The 21,027-nt window shown below is 40.5% G+C and overlaps 1 protein-coding gene across 1 annotated transcript in view; it reads left to right on the top strand.

Moving 5' to 3' along the window:
- The window catches only part of LOC149777652 (uncharacterized protein C05D11.1-like), a 123,342-nt gene that overhangs the window by 68,692 nt on the left and 33,623 nt on the right, over positions 1-21,027 (top strand). The window contains exon 16 of the mRNA XM_089938712.1: positions 4,585-4,765. Coding sequence (XP_089794838.1) covers positions 4,585-4,765 — 181 coding nt within the window. The remainder of the gene's footprint in view (positions 1-4,584; positions 4,766-21,027) is intronic.

Genomic DNA, 21,027 nt, shown 5'->3' with positions numbered 1-21,027 from the left:
AATCATGGATTTGAAAAAGAAAAAATCAGCACTAACTTATGATATATAAACAATGAACAGCTGATGACTATGCATTAAAAGCTGAACATCAGAGGAATCTTCCTTTCATCATCACATCAAACAGCTTAAGGACATCTGTGGGGAAAAAACCTGGAAGACAAGCAGATCAATGATAAACTAAAAGCACTGAAATATGCCTGAATTTTGCATGACACTTTGTGCAACGTATGTTGCTCTGCTTTTGGCTTTTATATATATATATATATATATATATATATATATATATATATATATATATATATATATGTGTGTGTGTGTGTGTGATTTAACCTTTTAGTGCTTGTTAATTAAGTTCATTTAGGTCTTACCTTGCTAAGGATGTGGAAAAGAAGTTCAAGTCATATTATTACAAATAATGTAAAATTGATGACTATGTTATTATTTGTGTGCATGAAAGTCTAACACTGCAATTCTTTAAACCTACATATTTTTCACAAAGACCTTAAAAAACTTAAAAATTTTAGATAAGAAATTGCTCCTAACCCAGTTGTGAGCTTGATAATACAATATAAATGGATTTTTGGATATATCTGAAGAATAAATTAAATGATGCCAGTTCAGTAATCACCAATCTTGGCTTGTGAATACCTCTTCGAATTATAAGAGACAATTAAATTTTGCGATCTTTTATCGATATCAGAGACAGTTAAATGTAATGCTCTGTCCATGATATCAGGTAAATTAATGTAATGCTCTGTCCATGATATCAGGTTCAAGGTAAGAGACCATGACAAGGAATTTTGTTCAGCACTTACAGATATTTTGTGAACATGTTAACAATTTTTTTTTCTCAGAGATTGATATGTCAGAGTTTCTCAAGAACATCTGAGATAGTTTCAGTACTTGCCAGTTAAAAAGCAATAAAAGGACATGAGAGATATGCTTATCATGGATTCATTGAAATTCTTTTCGGCCAGTAGAGCTTCAGTTCCTTTGAGGGACTTTTGTCATGACATGACATCATGAGTTGCTGAACATTATGAAATAAAGCTGTTAGAACCTTGTACAGTCAAAACCAAACATGTTGTAGCATAACCTGTTAGAACTTTGTACAGTCAAAAAAAACAACATATCTTAGCATAACCTTTTAGAACTTTGTACAGTCAAAAAAACCAAACATATCTTAGAATGACCTGTTAGAACTTTGTACAGTCAACACCAGTCATATAATAGCATAATCTGTTAGAACTTGGTACAGTCAAAACCAAACATGCCTTAATATAGCCTGTTAGAACTCTGTACAGTCAACACCAAGCATGTCTTAGCATAACCTGTGAAAACTTTGTACAGTCTATACCTGTCGTATGTTAGCATAACCTGTTAGAACTTTGTACAGTCAACACCAAACATGTCTTAGCATAACTTGTTAAAACTCTGTTTAGTCAACATGGATTAGCATAACCTGTTAGGACCCCTCCAGTGGCCTAAGTGGTTAGAGTGTCCGCCTTGGATGTGGGTTTGAACTCCGGTCAAAGACTAATAAAAAGGGTGCCCATGCTACCGGGAAATGAGTGGGGGGGGGGAAGTAGGGAGAAATAATTACAAAAATTCCCGGCTATGAAATGTCCTGGTATTGGTGATAGTTGGGAAAAACCTGGGAATTTACCCCCAACATTTTTCGCAAGAAACAATTACGTAATTGATTAGTAACTGAACTGATCATGAGTTAAATTTAGTTCTGATCAGAATTTTTGGAGGTTGCAGTAAGGATCATTTAGGTGTTTGCCATAATCATATTCATTGAGCCGATCCAGACACTCAGTGGATTAGATTAGGCTAGTAGACTGGTTGTTTCACAGACAGCTAAGTTTGAAAACCAGTCTGTCATCTCTAGAACCTGTGGTGGTGGCAAAGCGTAGCCATTTACCAAATGTCCTAGTAAATTTAAATGTTGTTACGTCGAGTCATACCTGCATGAAATCGATATGAATTTTATTTATTTTCTCAGAAATTGTGAGTTTTACGTTGTTATGTCTTTAATCTGCTGAAAGATGAGATGAAACTACAGCATTGATGAAATTTGACCTGATATTTCATGATTTGCATTGCTAGTCGAATGAGTACACAAATCTCGCAACCCACATGTTCATGATGTCATAGATCCAGTAATCACGTGATATCAATATGAACCAATTCAAATGTTGTAGAAAAAATAAAAATGTTAAATGAAATTTGTTATCTGTTTGTAGTAATTAAGAACAAAAATGAAAGAACATAAAATTCTTTATATATTTATTCTGTGAACAATTACACAGGCATTGTTGTATCTTGTGACTAACACATTGATATGTGCTTTGTGATTGATCAATCTGACTGTACAGATTGCTGTTTCAGTGACAGGTTTCTGGTCATCGTTCTCTAAAAAAATATTTTGAGAATGATGTGTTCTTTTTAGTTTCTACAAAAGGTATCTTTCATTTAATATATTTTAATATTTGTACAACAACATTAGGAGTTTGCTGTTAATATCACATGACTCTTGGATTTCAGATGTCATAGTCTGAGATTTTTGTAGTCATACGATTAGTAATGCAAAAGGCGAGTACCAGGTCAGGTTTCATCTGTGCTGTAGTTTTGTCTAGTCTGTCAGCAGATTAACAACATACTTGCCATTTATGATAAATAATCATTTTTCCTATAGATTTCATGAAGGTATGAATCAATGTAACATTGTTTAAGTTTGCTATGCCGACTGGTAAATGACTACCATATGCCACTACTGCACCTTTGCGGCAAATTCCAGTTGTTTGATAGGCAGTTGCTTTGACCCCCCCCCATCCGAACCTAAATGTCCAAATGGAAAAAAATGTGATGGGAATATTCAGAGGAAACCTGGATTAGAAAACGGACTTCCATTCCTTTGAAGTCAAATATTTGTAGTCCAAAATGTCAAATGTCTGAGCTGAACTTTGGTGCTAAACTATTACACTGCGATATGTACCTTGAAGCATTGGTTTAAAATCTTATTTAGGTTGCAGGAGAAATGAGAGATTGTCATCGGTTGTATTGAATATCACAAAGCAATATGAGTTCCTGTGAGTATCAATACAGGTTTTGGATCTGGTTTATCGCATTGCAAGCAGACATATGTTGATTTTACAGAAACTTCAGTCCTTGTTTATATGGTAGTATATAATTTTGAAGGTCTTTTTGCCAAAATTTAATTACCCCTATTGTAAATGATTGTTTAAGTCATAGATTTTAGCTACATCATCTTAAGGAGTTTAGGTTATTTGAAAAATCTTGTTTTGGATTTTATTGGCACAGATTAATTAATGGTTTAAACATTTTTCTTTACAAGATAAGATTCTAACACTTATTGGTTGGTTGTTGTTTTCCATACTGTGATAGGAAATTTTTTTTTTGTATAACATGCATATAGATTATTATCTTGATTTACAACTGATTATTCTAATTTGTTTAGAATTAAATGTTTGAAAGGGAACAAAACTAACTTACTGTTTGTTATGTTGTTTCACCATACCAGCATGATGCAGGTCAGCCAAGTAAAGTTAGAATTTTTATTCTGGACAGTGAAATGATTTTACATGCCAATTTTCAGGAATATAAAGTACTGGTAGTCAAACTTGTTTCCTGTGATACATTTTGTGGTTTAGTGCATGATTATCTTTTCTGACTTAGAAAAAGTTTTATAAGCTAAAATGTTCTTGAATTGCATTAAGTAATGGTCATATGTGATCCTTGAAAACATTAATTTCATCCTGGAAATTTATCTTTCAAATAGTGTGGCAACCATGTATAATAATGGTACTAACAGCTGCCTCGCTAGGTGCTCAGCATTAAGAGGTCAGCCTGGTGTCAGGATAATTTGACTGGGTGGGACATGTTGCTACATGTCTGTGGCATTATGCTGCAGTGCTAGACATCACCGCAGATATCACAGCGTTATGACTGAAAAATTCTTAAAGCTATGTTAAAATCCAAAACACACACATAACCTGTTAGAAATTGGTACAGTGATCACGATACTAGGGTTGGCATGACCTGCTATAACTTTGTACAGTAATACAAAATGTGGGTTAGCATAATCTGTTAGAACTTTGTACAGTCAACACCACACCTTAGTTAGCATAGCCTGTAGAAATTTATACAGTTTGCGCTAAACTTGTATTAGCATAACCTGTTAGAATTTCGTACAGTCAGCACCACACCAAGGTTAACATAGCCTGTAGAAGTTTATACAGTTTGCACTAAACTTGTATTAGCATAACCTGTTAGAATTTTGTACAGTCAGCACCATACCTTGGTTAGCATAGCCTGTTGAAATTTATACAGTTTGCACTAGTATTAGCATAACCTGTTAGAACACCACACCTTGGTTAGCATAGCCTGTAGAAATGTATACAGTTTTCACTAAACTTGTATTAGCATAACCTGTTAGAACTTTGTAGAATCAGTGTGAAGTAAATACGGGTTATCTTTGTTAGTACGGAAACTGACATTGGAGGAACATAAACGTTTACAAACATACCTTATTTTCTAGTTATCTTTTCTTGAATTTAGGTGGAGCAAGAGAAGTATGAAAAGGGCGTGGCTTGGCTAAAGGACCTGTTGTACAACATTAAGTTCACAGCTGAGAGACTCAAGATTGTGGCCAAGAGAGTTTCTAATGACATCGCTGAGTACAAGAATAGGGGATATACAGTTGTTAGAACACTTCTCAAGTCCATCATTTTCTCCAGTGGTCAGTTTGTAATGTAGTCTTCATTTTTAGTGAGTTTTTCATTTGGAGTGTGAAATTGACCTCCATTCAGTAATCCCCACAGATTTAACCCAAAACTAATCAGCCAGCTGATTTCATGCACTATTTCAAAGCTGTCAGCATCACTGACTTAGCTCTACCTCCAAAGAGGAAAGTGATGTTAATACCATTCATAGAACCAGGCACACAAGCACTACTAAGATCTTGCAGGCACACAAACAGAAATAAGATCTCACAGGGACACAAACAGTACTTGGATCTAACAGGCACACAAACAGTACTAAGATCTCACAGGCACACAAACACTACTAAGAGCTCACATGTGTAAATAATACTAAGATCTCACAGGAACACAAACAGTACTTAGATCTCACGGGCACACAAACAGTACTAAGATCTCACAGGCACAAACATTACTAAGATCTCACAGGAACACAAACAAAATAAAATATAATATACTGTTAAGTTTGCAACCCTCAAACATACACCCAGAAGATTTATACTGTTTACATTTTGGACTTTAAAGATGAAGGTATCCAACACAATTTTTTCTGATTCAGTGGGGGAAGTACCCACATTTATCATATCCTAGATGTAACCCTGTGTTCCCTGAAGTGATAAAATGTTCTGCATGGTATATTACAAAATAATAAATCATATATTCTCTCTTGCCATGTCTGGGCATTTCACATTTTTTGCAGAGAGGATTAGTATGCCGAAAGTACAATTCTACCAGATTTAGTTCTGAAGAATAAGTTGGAGAAAAAGCATTCTGAATGTCTCGGTTCATCTGATGTATAACAACACCTGTTCTTGTACTGGAGTGTATGAATATAAATATTTATTTTTGAAAAGAAAACAAAAACAGGAAAAATGAATGCACACATATAAGTAGGTTTAATGGAAGAAAAAGACTAAAATCTTCAAGATAAGTAATTCTAACAAGACTCAGTGCTGTATAGCCAAGATTGTCCTGATGCGCTGTTATATACATTGTACTATTGTTCTGACAAGTAGCACACATCATGGCTTCTAGTGTCACCAGATTAAGGTAACTATGATCAGATCCTATTGATTATCAGCCTAACTTGGAGCAACTGATTTAACCAGACTGGATCAGTCAGGATATGTTGAATCTCTGGACTGCTTTGATTATTATCTAGATTTTGTAAATAGGGTCAGTTTTTATTGTTCTCCATGTGAGATCACTGTTAAAGTGAATTTAAATATAAATTTGCACTTGATTTATCATAATGAATATATTCAACCATTCAATACTCAAAATAAATTTGCACTTGATTTATCTTAATAAATATTTTCAGCCATTCAATACCCAAAATAAATTTGCACTTGATTTATCTTAATAAATATTCTCAGCCATTCAATACCCAAAATAAATTTGCACTTGATTTATCTTAATGAATATATTCAGCCATTCAATACCCAAAATAAATTTGCACTTGATTTATCTTAATAAATATTTTCAGCCATTCAATACTCCAAATAAATTTGCACTTGATTTATCTTAATGAATATATTCAACCATTCAGTACTCACTTAGATTTACATGTACATTATTAATAGAAAATAGCCTTTTACTATCATCTTACTGTGAAAAAATGTAAATAAAGCGCACATTGGATTCAAGAGCTTTTGCAATCAGAATGTTGCCTGCCTTTTCTATCACATGCTAGAAGAAGCCTCGGATGCAGATAATGGCCATTTTGGATTTCCCTCAAGCACATGCTAGAAGATGCCTCGGATGCAGATAAAGGCCATTTTGAATTTCCCTGAGGCACTTGCTAAAAGACGCCTCGGATGCAGATAATGGCCATTTTGAATTTCCCTCAAGCACATGCTAAAATAAGCCTCGGATGCAGATAATGGCCATTTTGAATTTCCCTCAGGCACACGCTAGAATAAGCCTCGGATGCAGATAATGGCCATTTTGAATTTCCCTCAAGCACATGCTAGAAGAAGCCTCGGATGCAAATAATGGCCATTTTGAACTTACCTCAAGCACATGCTAGAAGATGCCTCGGATGCAGATAATGGCCATTTGAATTTCCCTCAAGCACTTGCTAAAAGACGCCTCGGATGCAGATAATGGCCATTTTGAACTTCCCTCAAGCACATGCTAGAAGAAGCCTCGGATGCAGATAATGGCCATTTTGAACTTCCCTCAAGCACATGCTAGAAGATGCCTCGGATGCAGATAATGGCCATATGAATTTCCCTCAAGCACTTGCTAAAAGACGCCTCGGATGCAGATAATGGCCAATTTGAATTTCCCTCAAGCACTTGCTAGAAGAAGCCTCGGATGCAGATAATGGCCATTTTGAATTTCCCTCGAGCACATGCTAGAAGATGCCTCGGATGCAGATAATGGCCATTTGAATTTCCCTCAAGCACTTGCTAAAAGACGCCTCGGATGCAGATAATGGCCAATTTGAATTTCCCTCAAGCACATGCTAGAAGAAGCCTCGGATGCAGATAATGGCCATTTTGAATTTCCCTCGAGCACATGCTAGAAGATGCCTCAGATGCAGATAATGGCCATTTTGAATTTCCCTCAAGCACTTGCTAGAATAAGCCTCGGATGCAGATAATGGCCATTTTGAATTTCCCTCGAGCACATGCTAGAAGATGCCTCGGATGCAGATAATGGCCATTTGAATTTCCCTCAAGCACTTGCTAAAAGACGCCTCGGATGCAGATAATGGCCAATTTGAATTTCCCTCAAGCACATGCTAGAAGAAGCCTCGGATGCAGATAATGGCCATTTTGAATTTCCCTCGAGCACATGCTAGAAGATGCCTCAGATGCAGATAATGGCCATTTTGAATTTCCCTCAAGCACTTGCTAGAATAAGCCTTGGATGCAGATAATGGCCATTTTGAATTTCCCTCAGGCACACGCTAGAATAAGCCTCGCATGCAGATAATGGCCATTTTGAATTTCCCTCAAGTACATGCTAGAATAAGCCTCGGATGCAGAGAATGGTCATTTTGAATTTCCCTCAGGCACATGCTAGAATAAGCCTCGCATGCAGATAATGGCCATTTTGAATTTCCCTCAGGCACATGCTAGAATAAGCCTCGGATGCAGATAATGGCCATTTTGAATTTCCCTCAGGCACATGCTAGAATAAGCCTCGCATGCAGATAATGGCCATTTGAATTTCCCTCAGGCACATGCTAGAATAAGCCTTGGATGCAGATAATGGCCATTTTGAATTTCCCTCAGGCACTTGCTAGAATAAGCCTCGGATGCAGAGAATGGTCATTTTGAATTTCCCTCAGGCACATGCTAGAATAAGCCTCGGATGCAGAGAATGGTCATTTTGAATTTCCCTCAGGCACATGCTAGAATAAGCCTTGGATGCAGATAATGGCCATTTTGAATTTCCCTCAGGCACTTGCTAGAATAAGCCTCGGATGCAGAGAATGGTCATTTTGAATTTCCCTCAGGCACATGCTAGAATAAGCCTCGGATGCAGAGAATGGTCATTTTGAATTTCCCTCAGGCACATGCTAGAATAAGCCTTGGATGCAGATAATGGCCATTTTGAATTTCCCTCAGGCACTTGCTAGAATAAGCCTCGGATGCAGAGAATGGTCATTTTGAATTTCCCTCAGGCACATGCTAGAATAAGCCTCGGATGCAGAGAATGGTCATTTTGAATTTCCCTCAGGCACATGCTAGAATAAGCCTCGCATGCAGATAATGGCCATTTTGAATTTCCCTCAGGCACATGCTAGAATAAGTCTCGGATGCAGATAATGGCCATTTTGAATTTCCCTCAGGCACATGCTAGAATAAGCCTCGCATGCAGATAATGGCCATTTGAATTTCCCTCAGGCACATGCTAGAATAAGCCTTGGATGCAGATAATGGCCATTTTGAATTTCCCTCAGGCACTTGCTAGAATAAGCCTCGGATGCAGAGAATGGTCATTTTGAATTTCCCTCAGGCACATGCTAGAATAAGCCTCGGATGCAGAGAATGGTCATTTTGAATTTCCCTCAGGCACATGCTAGAATAAGCCTTGGATGCAGATAATGGCCATTTTGAATTTCCCTCAGGCACTTGCTAGAATAAGCCTCGGATGCAGAGAATGGTCATTTTGAATTTCCCTCAGGCACATGCTAGAATAAGCCTCGGATGCAGAGAATGGTCATTTTGAATTTCCCTCAGGCACATGCTAGAATAAGCCTCGCATGCAGATAATGGCCATTTTGAATTTCCCTCAGGCACATGCTAGAATAAGCCTCGGATGCAGATAATGGCCATTTTGAATTTCCCTCAGGCACATGCTAGAATAAGCCTCGGATGCAGATAATGGCCATTTTGAATTTCCCTCAAGTACATGCTAGAATAAGCCTCGGATGCAGATAATGGCCATTTGAATTTCCCTCAAGCACATGCTAGAATAAGCCTTGGATGCAGATAATGGCCATTTTGAATTTCCCTCAAGTACATGCTAGAATAAGCCTCGGATGCAGATAATGGCCATTTGAATTTCCCTCAAGTACATGCTAGAATAAGCCTCGCATGCAGATAATGGCCATTTTGAATTTCCCTCAAGCACATGCTAGAATGAGCCTCGGATGCAGATAATGGTCATTTTGAATTTCCCTCAAGCACTTGCTAGAATAAGCCTCGGATGCAGATAATGGCCATTTGAATTTCCCTCAAGTACATGCTAGAATAAGCCTCGCATGCAGATAATGGCCATTTTGAATTTCCCTCAGGCACATGCTAGAATAAGCCTCGCATGCAGATAATGGCCATTTTGAATTTCCCTCAAGCACATGCTAGAATAAGCCTCGGATGCAGATAATGGCCATTTTGAATTTCCCTCAGGCACATGCTAGAATAAGCCTCGGATGCAGATAATGGCCATTTGAATTTCCCTCAAGCACTTGCTAAAAGACGCCTCGGATGCAGATAATGGCCAATTTGAATTTCCCTCAAGCACATGCTAGAAGAAGCCTCGGATGCAGATAATGGCCATTTTGAATTTCCCTCGAGCACATGCTAGAAGATGCCTCAGATGCAGATAATGGCCATTTTGAATTTCCCTCAAGCACTTGCTAGAATAAGCCTCGGATGCAGATAATGGCCATTTTGAATTTCCCTCGAGCACATGCTAGAAGATGCCTCGGATGCAGATAATGGCCATTTGAATTTCCCTCAAGCACTTGCTAAAAGACGCCTCGGATGCAGATAATGGCCAATTTGAATTTCCCTCAAGCACATGCTAGAAGAAGCCTCGGATGCAGATAATGGCCATTTTGAATTTCCCTCGAGCACATGCTAGAAGATGCCTCAGATGCAGATAATGGCCATTTTGAATTTCCCTCAAGCACTTGCTAGAATAAGCCTTGGATGCAGATAATGGCCATTTTGAATTTCCCTCAAGTACATGCTAGAAGATGCCTCAGATGCAGATAATGGCCAATTTGAATTTCCCTCAAGCACATGCTAGAATAAGCCTCGGATGCAGATAATGGCCATTTTGAATTTCCCTCAGGCACACGCTAGAATAAGCCTCGGATGCAGATAATGGCCATTTTGAATTTCCCTCAGGCACACGCTAGAAGATGCCTCAGATGCAGATAATGGCCATTTTGAATTTCCCTCAGGCACACGCTAGAATAAGCCTCGGATGCAGATAATGGCCATTTTGAATTTCCCTCAGGCACACGCTAGAATAAGCCTCGGATGCAGATAATGGCCATTTTGAATTTCCCTCAGGCACACGCTAGAAGATGCCTCAGATGCAGATAATGGCCATTTTGAATTTCCCTCAGGCACACGCTAGAATAAGCCTCGGATGCAGATAATGGCCATTTTGAATTTCCCTCAGGCACACGCTAGAATAAGCCTCGGATGCAGATAATGGCCATTTTGAATTTCCCTCAGGCACACGCTAGAATAAGCCTCGGATGCAGATAATGGCCATTTTGAATTTCCCTCAGGCACACGCTAGAAGATGCCTCAGATGCAGATAATGGCCATTTTGAATTTCCCTCAGGCACACGCTAGAATAAGCCTCGGATGCAGATAATGGCCATTTTGAATTTCCCTCAAGTACATGCTAGAATAAGCCTCGGATGCAGATAATGGCCATTTTGAATTTCCCTCAGGCACACGCTAGAATAAGCCTCGGATGCAGATAATGGCCATTTTGAATTTCCCTCAGGCACACGCTAGAAGATGCCTCAGATGCAGATAATGGCCATTTTGAATTTCCCTCAGGCACACGCTAGAATAAGCCTCGGATGCAGATAATGGCCATTTTGAATTTCCCTCAAGTACATGCTAGAATAAGCCTCGGATGCAGATAATGGCCATTTTGAATTTCCCTCGAGCACATGCTAGAAGATGCCTCAGATGCAGATAATGGCCATTTTGAATTTCCCTCAAGCACATGCTAGAAGAAGCCTCGGATGCAGATAATGGCCATTTTGAATTTCCCTCAAGTACATGCTAGAATAAGCCTCGGATGCAGATAATGGCCATTTTGAATTTCCCTCAGGCACACGCTAGAATAAGCCTCAGATGCAGATAATGGCCATTTTGAATTTCCCTCAAGTACATGCTAGAATAAGCCTCGGATGCAGATAATGGCCATTTTGAATTTCCCTCGAGCACATGCTAGAAGATGCCTCAGATGCAGATAATGGCCATTTTGAATTTCCCTCAAGCACATGCTAGAAGAAGCCTCGGATGCAGATAATGGCCATTTTGAATTTCCCTCAAGTACATGCTAGAATAAGCCTCGGATGCAGATAATGGCCATTTTGAATTTCCCTCAGGCACACGCTAGAATAAGCCTCAGATGCAGATAATGGCCATTTTGAATTTCCCTCAGGCACACGCTAGAATAAGCCTCGGATGCAGATAATGGCCATTTTGAATTTCCCTCAAGTACATGCTAGAATAAGCCTCGGATGCAGATAATGGCCATTTTGAATTTCCCTCGAGCACTTGCTAGAAGATGCCTCAGATGCAGATAATGGCCATTTTGAATTTCCCTCAAGCACTTGCTAGAATGAGCCTCAGATGCAGATAATGGCCATTTTGAATTTCCCTCAAGCACTTGCTAGAATAAGCCTTGGATGCAGATAATGGCCATTTTGAATTTCCCTCAAGCACATACTAGAATGAGCCTCAGATGCAGATAATGGCCATTTTGAATTTCCCTCAAGCACTTGCTAGAATAAGCCTCGGATGCAGATAATGGCCATTTTGAATTTCCCTCAAGCACATGCTAGAAGAAGCCTCGGATGCAGATAATGGCCATTTTGAACTTCCCTCAAGCACATGCTAGAAGAAGCCTCGGATGCAGATAATGGCCATTTTGAACTTCCCTCAAGCACATGCTAGAAGATGCCTCGGATGCAGATAATGGCCATTTGAATTTCCCTCAAGCACTTGCTAGAAGACGCCTCGGATGCAGATAATGGCCAATTTGAATTTCCCTCAGGCACACGCTAGAATAAGCCTCGGATGCAGATAATGGCCATTTTGAATTTCCCTCAAGTACATGCTAGAATAAGCCTCGGATGCAGATAATGGCCATTTTGAATTTCCCTCGAGCACATGCTAGAAGATGCCTCAGATGCAGATAATGGCCATTTTGAATTTCCCTCAAGCACTTGCTAGAAGACGCCTCGGATGCAGATAATGGCCATTTTGAATTTCCCTCAAGCACTTGCTAGAAGACGCCTCGGATGCAGATAATGGCCATTTTGAATTTCCCTCAAGCACTTGCTAGAATAAGCCTCGGATGCAGATAATGGCCATTTTGAATTTCCCTCAAGCACATACTAGAATGAGCCTCAGATGCAGATAATGGCCATTTTGAATTTCCCTCAAGCACTTGCTAGAATAAGCCTCGGATGCAGATAATGGCCATTTTGAATTTCCCTCAGGCACACGCTAGAATAAGCCTCGGATGCAGATAATGGCCATTTTGAATTTCCCTCAGGCACACGCTAGAATAAGCCTCGGATGCAGATAATGGCCATTTTGAATTTCCCTCGAGCACATGCTAGAAGATGCCTCAGATGCAGATAATGGCCATTTTGAATTTCCCTCAAGCACTTGCTAGAAGACGCCTCGGATGCAGATAATGGCCATTTTGAATTTCCCTCAAGCACTTGCTAGAAGTTTCCTCGGATGCAGATAATGGCCATTTTGAATTTCCCTCAAGCACATACTAGAATGAGCCTCAGATGCAGATAATGGCCATTTTGAATTTCCCTCAAGCACTTGCTAGAATAAGCCTCGGATGCAGATAATGGCCATTTTGAATTTCCCTCAGGCACACGCTAGAATAAGCCTCGGATGCAGATAATGGCCATTTTGAATTTCCCTCAGGCACACGCTAGAATAAGCCTCGGATGCAGATAATGGCCATTTTGAATTTCCCTCAAGTACATGCTAGAATAAGCCTCGGATGCAGATAATGGCCATTTTGAATTTCCCTCGAGCACCTGCTAGAAGATGCCTCAGATGCAGATAATGGCCATTTTGAATTTCCCTCAAGCACTTGCTAGAAGACGCCTCGGATGCAGATAATGGCCATTTTGAATTTCCCTCAAGTACATGCTAGAATAAGCCTTGGATGCAGATAATGGCCATTTTGAATTTCCCTCAAGCACATACTAGAATGAGCCTCGGATGCAGATAATGGCCATTTTGAACTTACCTCAAGCACATGCTAGAATAAGCCTTGGATGCAGATAATGGCCATTTTGAATTTCCCTCAAGCACATACTAGAATGAGCCTCGGATGCAGATAATGGCCATTTTGAATTTCCCTCAAGTACATGCTAGAATAAGCCTTGGATGCAGATAATGGCCATTTTGAATTTCCCTCAAGCACATACTAGAATGAGCCTCGGATGCAGATAATGGCCATTTTGAATTTCCCTCAAGTACATGCTAGAATAAGCCTCGGATGCAGATAATGGCCATTTTGAATTTCCCTCGAGCACCTGCTAGAAGATGCCTCAGATGCAGATAATGGCCATTTTGAATTTCCCTCGAGCACCTGCTAGAAGATGCCTCAGATGCAGATAATGGCCATTTTGAATTTCCCTCAAGCACATACTAGAATGAGCCTCGGATGCAGATAATGGCCATTTTGAATTTCCCTCAAGTACATGCTAGAATAAGCCTCGGATGCAGATAATGGCCATTTTGAATTTCCCTCGAGCACCTGCTAGAAGATGCCTCAGATGCAGATAATGGCCATTTTGAATTTCCCTCGAGCACCTGCTAGAAGATGCCTCAGATGCAGATAATGGCCATTTTGAATTTCCCTCAAGCACCTGCTAGAAGATGCCTCAGATGCAGATAATGGCCATTTTGAATTTCCCTCAAGTACATGCTAGAATAAGCCTCGGATGCAGATAATGGCCATTTTGAATTTCCCTCAAGCACATACTAGAATAAGCCTTGGATGCAGATAATGGCCATTTTGAATTTCCCTCAAGTACATGCTAGAATAAGCCTCGGATGCAGATAATGGCCATTTTGAATTTCCCTCAAGTACATGCTAGAATAAGCCTCGGATGCAGATAATGGCCATTTTGAATTTCCCTCAAGCACATGCTAGAATAAGCCTTGGATGCAGATAATGGCCATTTTGAATTTCCCTCAAGTACATGCTAGAATAAGCCTTGGATGCAGATAATGGCCATTTTGAATTTCCCTCAAGCACATACTAGAATGAGCCTCGGATGCAGATAATGGCCATTTTGAACTTACCTCAAGCACATGCTAGAATAAGCCTTGGATGCAGATAATGGCCATTTTGAATTTCCCTCAAGCACATACTAGAATGAGCCTCGGATGCAGATAATGGCCATTTTGAATTTCCCTCAAGTACATGCTAGAATAAGCCTCGGATGCAGATAATGGCCATTTTGAATTTCCCTCGAGCACCTGCTAGAAGATGCCTCAGATGCAGATAATGGCCATTTTGAATTTCCCTCAAGCACTTGCTAGAAGACGCCTCGGATGCAGATAATGGCCATTTTGAATTTCCCTCAAGTACATGCTAGAATAAGCCTTGGATGCAGATAATGGCCATTTTGAATTTCCCTCAAGCACATACTAGAATGAGCCTCGGATGCAGATAATGGCCATTTTGAACTTACCTCAAGCACATGCTAGAATAAGCCTTGGATGCAGATAATGGCCATTTTGAATTTCCCTCAAGCACATACTAGAATGAGCCTCGGATGCAGATAATGGCCATTTTGAACTTACCTCAAGCACATGCTAGAATAAGCCTCGGATGCAGATAATGGCCATTTTGAATTTCCCTCAAGCACATGCTAGAATAAGCCTCAGATGCAGATAATGGTCATTTTGAACTTCCCTCAAGCACTTGCTAGAAGATGCCTCGGATGCAGATAATGGCCATTTTGAATTTCCCTCAGGCACACGCTAGAATAAGCCTCGGATGCAGATAATGGCCATTTTGAATTTCCCTCAGGCACACGCTTGAATAAGCCTCGGATGCAGATAATGGCCATTTTGAATTTCCCTCGAGCACCTGCTAGAAGATGCCTCAGATGCAGATAATGGCCATTTTGAATTTCCCTCAAGCACATGCTAGAATAAGCCTCGGATGCAGATAATGGCCATTTTGAATTTCCCTCGAGCACCTGCTAGAAGATGCCTCAGATGCAGATAATGGCCATTTTGAATTTCCCTCAAGCACTTGCTAGAAGACGCCTCGGATGCAGATAATGGCCATTTTGAATTTCCCTCAAGTACATGCTAGAATAAGCCTTGGATGCAGATAATGGCCATTTTGAATTTCCCTCAAGCACATACTAGAATGAGCCTCGGATGCAGATAATGGCCATTTTGAACTTACCTCAAGCACATGCTAGAATAAGCCTTGGATGCAGATAATGGCCATTTTGAATTTCCCTCAAGCACATACTAGAATGAGCCTCGGATGCAGATAATGGCCATTTTGAACTTACCTCAAGCACATGCTAGAATAAGCCTCGGATGCAGATAATGGCCATTTTGAATTTCCCTCAAGCACTTGCTAGAATAAGCCTCGGATGCAGAGAATGGTCATTTTGAACTTCCCTCAAGCACTTGCTAGAAGATGCCTCGGATGCAGATAATGGCCATTTTGAATTTCCCTCAGGCACACGCTAGAATAAGCCTCGGATGCAGAGAATGGTCATTTTGAATTTCCCTCAGGCACACGCTAGAATAAGCCTCGGATGCAGATAATGGCCATTTTGAATTTCCCTCAAGTACATGCTAGAATAAGCCTTGGATGCAGATAATGGCCATTTTGAATTTCCCTCAAGCACATACTAGAATGAGCCTCGGATGCAGATAATGGTCATTTTGAACTTCCCTCAAGCACTTGCTAGAATAAGCCTCGGATGCAGATAATGGTCATTTTGAATTTCCCTCAAGCACTTGCTAAAAGACGGCTCAGATGCAGATAATGGCCATTTTGAATTTCCCTCAAGCATATGCTAGAATAAGCCTCGGATGCAGATAATGGCCATTTTGAATTTCCCTCAAGTACATGCTAGAATAAGCCTCGGATGCAGATAATGGCCATTTTGAATTTCCCTCGAGCACCTGCTAGAAGATGCCTCAGATGCAGATAATGGCCATTTTGAATTTCCCTCAAGTACATGCTAGAATAAGCCTCGGATGCAGATAATGGCCATTTTGAATTTCCCTCAAGTACATGCTAGAATAAGCCTCGGATGCAGATAATGGCCATTTTGAATTTCCCTCGAGCACCTGCTAGAAGATGCCTCAGATGCAGATAATGGCCATTTTGAATTTCCCTCAAGTACATGCTAGAATAAGCCTAGGATGCAGATAATGGCCATTTTGAATTTCCCTCAAGCACTTGCTAGAAGATGCCTCGGATGCGGATAATGGCCATTTTGAATTTCCCTCAAGTACATGCTAGAATAAGCCTCGGATGCAGATAATGGCCATTTTGAATTTCCCTCAAGTACATGCTAGAATAAGCCTCGGATGCAGATAATGGCCATTTTGAATTTCCCTCAAGTACATGCTAGAATAAGCCTTGGATGCAGATAATGGCCATTTTGAATTTCCCTCAAGTACATGCTAGAATAAGCCTCGGATGCAGATAATGGCCATTTTGAATTTCCCTCAGGCACACGCTAGAATAAGCCTTGGATGCAGATAATGGCCATTTTGAATTTCCCTCAAGCACTTGCTAGAAGATGCCTCGGATGCGGATAATGGCCATTTTGAATTTCCCTCAAGTACATGCTAGAATAAGCCTCGGATGCAGATAATGGCCATTTTGAATTTCCCTCAAGTACATGCTAGAATAAGCCTCGGATGCAGATAATGGCCATTTTGAATTTCCCTCAAGTACATGCTAGAATAAGCCTTGGATGCAGATAATGGCCATTTTGAATTTCCCTCAAGCACTTGCTAGAAGATGCCTCGGATGCGGATAATGGCCATTTTGAATTTCCCTCAAGTACATGCTAGAATAAGCCTCGGATGCAGATAATGGCCATTTTGAATTTCCCTCAAGCACTTGCTAGAAGATGCCTCGGATGCGGATAATGGCCATTTTGAATTTCCCTCAAGTACATGCTAGAATAAGCCTTGGATGCAGATAATGGCCATTTTGAATTTCCCTCAAGCACTTGCTAGAAGATGCCTCGGATGCGGATAATGGCCATTTTGAATTTCCCTCAAGCACATGCTAGAATAAGCCTCGGATGCAGATAATGGCCATTTTGAATTTCCCTCAAGCACTTGCTAGAAGATGCCTCGGATGCGGATAATGGCCATTTTGAATTTCCCTCAAGCACTTGCTAGAAGATGCCTCGGATGCAGATAATGGCCATTTTGAACTTACCTCAAGCACATGCTAGAATAAGCCTTGGATGCAGATAATGGCCATTTTGAATTTCCCTCAAGCACATACTAGAATGAGCCTCGGATGCAGATAATGGCCATTTTGAATTTCCCTCAAGCACTTGCTAGAATAAGCCTCGGATGCAGAGAATGGTCATTTTGAACTTCCCTCAAGCACTTGCTAGAAGATGCCTCGGATGCAGATAATGGCCATTTTGAACTTACCTCAAGCACATGCTAGAATAAGCCTTGGATGCAGATAATGGCCATTTTGAATTTCCCTCAAGCACATACTAGAATGAGCCTCGGATGCAGATAATGGCCATTTTGAATTTCCCTCAAGCACTTGCTAGAATAAGCCTCGGATGCAGAGAATGGTCATTTTGAACTTCCCTCAAGCACTTGCTAGAAGATGCCTCGGATGCAGATAATGGCCATTTTGAATTTCCCTCAAGTACATGCTAGAATAAGCCTTGGATGCAGATAATGGCCATTTTGAATTTCCCTCAAGCACATGCTAGAATAAGCCTCGGATGCAGATAATGGCCATGTTGAATTTCCCTCAAGCACATACTAGAATGAGCCTCGGATGCAGATAATGGTCATTTTGAACTTCCCTCAAGCACTTGCTAGAATAAGCCTCGGATGCAGATAATGGCCATTTTGAATTTCCCTCAAGCACATACTAGAATGAGCCTCGGATGCAGATAATGGCCATTTTGAATTTCCCTCAAGCACTTGCTAGAATAAGCCTCGGATGCAGAGAATGGTCATTTTGAACTTCCCTCAAGCACTTGCTAGAAGATGCCTCGGATGCAGATAATGGCCATTTTGAATTTCCCTCAAGTACATGCTAGAATAAGCCTTGGATGCAGATAATGGCCATTTTGAATTTCCCTCAAGCACATGCTAGAATAAGCCTCGGATGCAGATAATGGCCATTTTGAATTTCCCTCAAGCACATACTAGAATGAGCCTCGGATGCAGATAATGGTCATTTTGAACTTCCCTCAAGCACTTGCTAGAATAAGCCTCGGATGCAGATAATGGTCATTTTGAATTTCCCTCAAGCACATGCTAGAATAAGCCTCGGATGCAGATAATGGCCATTTTGAATTTCCCTCAAGCACATACTAGAATAAGCCTTGGATGCAGATAATGGCCATTTTGAATTTCCCTCAAGCACATGCTAGAATAAGCCTCGGATGCAGATAATGGCCATTTTGAATTTCCCTCAAGCACATACTAGAATGAGCCTCGGATGCAGATAATGGCCATTTTGAATTTCCCTCAAGCACATGCTAGAATAAGCCTCGGATGCAGATAATGGCCATTTTGAATTTCCCTCAAGCACTTGCTAGAATAAGCCTCGGATGCAGATAATGGCCATTTTGAATTTCCCTCAAGCATATGCTAGAATAAGCCTCAGATGCAGATAATGGTCATTTTGAATTTCCCTCAAGCACATGCTAGAATAAGCCTCGGATGCAGATAATGGCCATTTTGAATTTCCCTCAAGCACTTGCTAGAATAAGCCTCGGATGCAGATAATGGCCATTTTGAATTTCCCTCAAGCACATGCTAGAATAAGCCTCGGATGCAGATAATGGCCATTTTGAATTTCCCTCAAGCACTTGCTAGAATAAGCCTCAGATGCAGATAATGGCCATTTTGAATTTCCCTCAAGCATATGCTAGAATAAGCCTCGGATGCAGATAATGGCCATTTTGAATTTCCCTCAAGCACTTGCTAGAATAAGCCTCGGATGCAGATAATGGCCATTTTGAATTTCCCTCAGGCACACGCTAGAATAAGCCTCGGATGCAGATAATGGCCATTTTGAATTTCCCTCAAGCACTTGCTAGAATAAGCCTCGGATGCAGATAATGGCCATTTTGAATTTCCCTCAAGCATATGCTAGAATAAGCCTCAGATGCAGATAATGGTCATTTTGAATTTCCCTCAAGCACATGCTAGAATAAGCCTCGGATGCAGATAATGGCCATTTTGAATTTCCCTCAAGCACTTGCTAGAATAAGCCTCGGATGCAGATAATGGCCATTTTGAATTTCCCTCAAGCACACGCTAGAATAAGCCTCGGATGCAGATAATGGCCATTTTGAATTTCCCTCAAGCACTTGCTAGAATAAGCCTCAGATGCAGATAATGGCCATTTTGAATTTCCCTCAAGCATATGCTAGAATAAGCCTCGGATGCAGATAATGGCCATTTTGAATTTCCCTCAAGCATATGCTAGAATAAGCCTCGGATGCAGATAATGGCCATTTTGAATTTCCCTCAAGCATATGCTAGAATAAGCCTCGGATGCAGATAATGGCCATTTTGAATTTCCCTCAAGCATATGCTAGAATAAGCCTCGGATGCAGATAATGGCCATTTTGAATTTCCCTCAAGCATATGCTAGAATAAGCCTCGGATGCAGATAATGGCCATTTGAATTTCCCTCGAGCACTTGCTAGAATAAGCCTCGGATGCAGATAATGGCCATTTTGAATTTCCCTCAAGCATATGCTAGAATAAGCCTCGGATGCAGATAATGGCCATTTTGAATTTCCCTCAAGCATATGCTAGAATAAGCCTCGGATGCAGATAATGGCCATTTTGAATTTCCCTCAAGCATATGCTAGAATAAGCCTCGGATGCAGATAATGGCCATTTTGAATTTCCCTCAAGCATATGCTAGAATAAGCCTCGGATGCAGATAATGGCCATTTTGAATTTCCCTCAAGCATATGCTAGAATAAGCCTCGGATGCAGATAATGGCCATTTGAATTTCCCTCGAGCACTTGCTAGAATAAGCCTCGGATGCAGATAATGGCCATTTTGAATTTCCCTCAAGCATATGCTAGAATAAGCCTCGGATGCAGATAATGGCCATTTTGAATTTCCCTCAAGCACTTGCTAGAATAAGCCTCGGATGCAGATAATGGTCATTTTGAATTTCCCTCAAGCACTTGCTAGAATAAGCCTCAGATGCAGATAATGGCCATTTTGAATTTCCCTCAAGCATATGCTAGAATAAGCCTCGGATGCAGATAATGGCCATTTTGAATTTCCCTCAAGCACTTGCTAGAATAAGCCTCGGATGCAGATAATGGTCATTTTGAATTTCCCTCAAGCACTTGCTAGAATAAGCCTCAGATGCAGATAATGGCCATTTTGAATTTCCCTCAAGCATATGCTAGAATAAGCCTCGGATGCAGATAATGGTCATTTTGAATTTCCCTCAAGCACTTGCTAGAATAAGCCTCAGATGCAGATAATGGCCATTTTGAATTTCCCTCAAGCATATGCTAGAATA

The sequence above is a fragment of the Sinohyriopsis cumingii genome, chromosome 17, assembly GCF_028554795.1.
Source record: "Sinohyriopsis cumingii isolate HCF-2022 chromosome 17, ASM2855479v2, whole genome shotgun sequence".
Classification (NCBI taxonomy): Eukaryota; Metazoa; Mollusca; class Bivalvia; order Unionida; family Unionidae; genus Sinohyriopsis; species Sinohyriopsis cumingii.
This window is presented reverse-complemented; position numbering and strand designations above follow the sequence as displayed.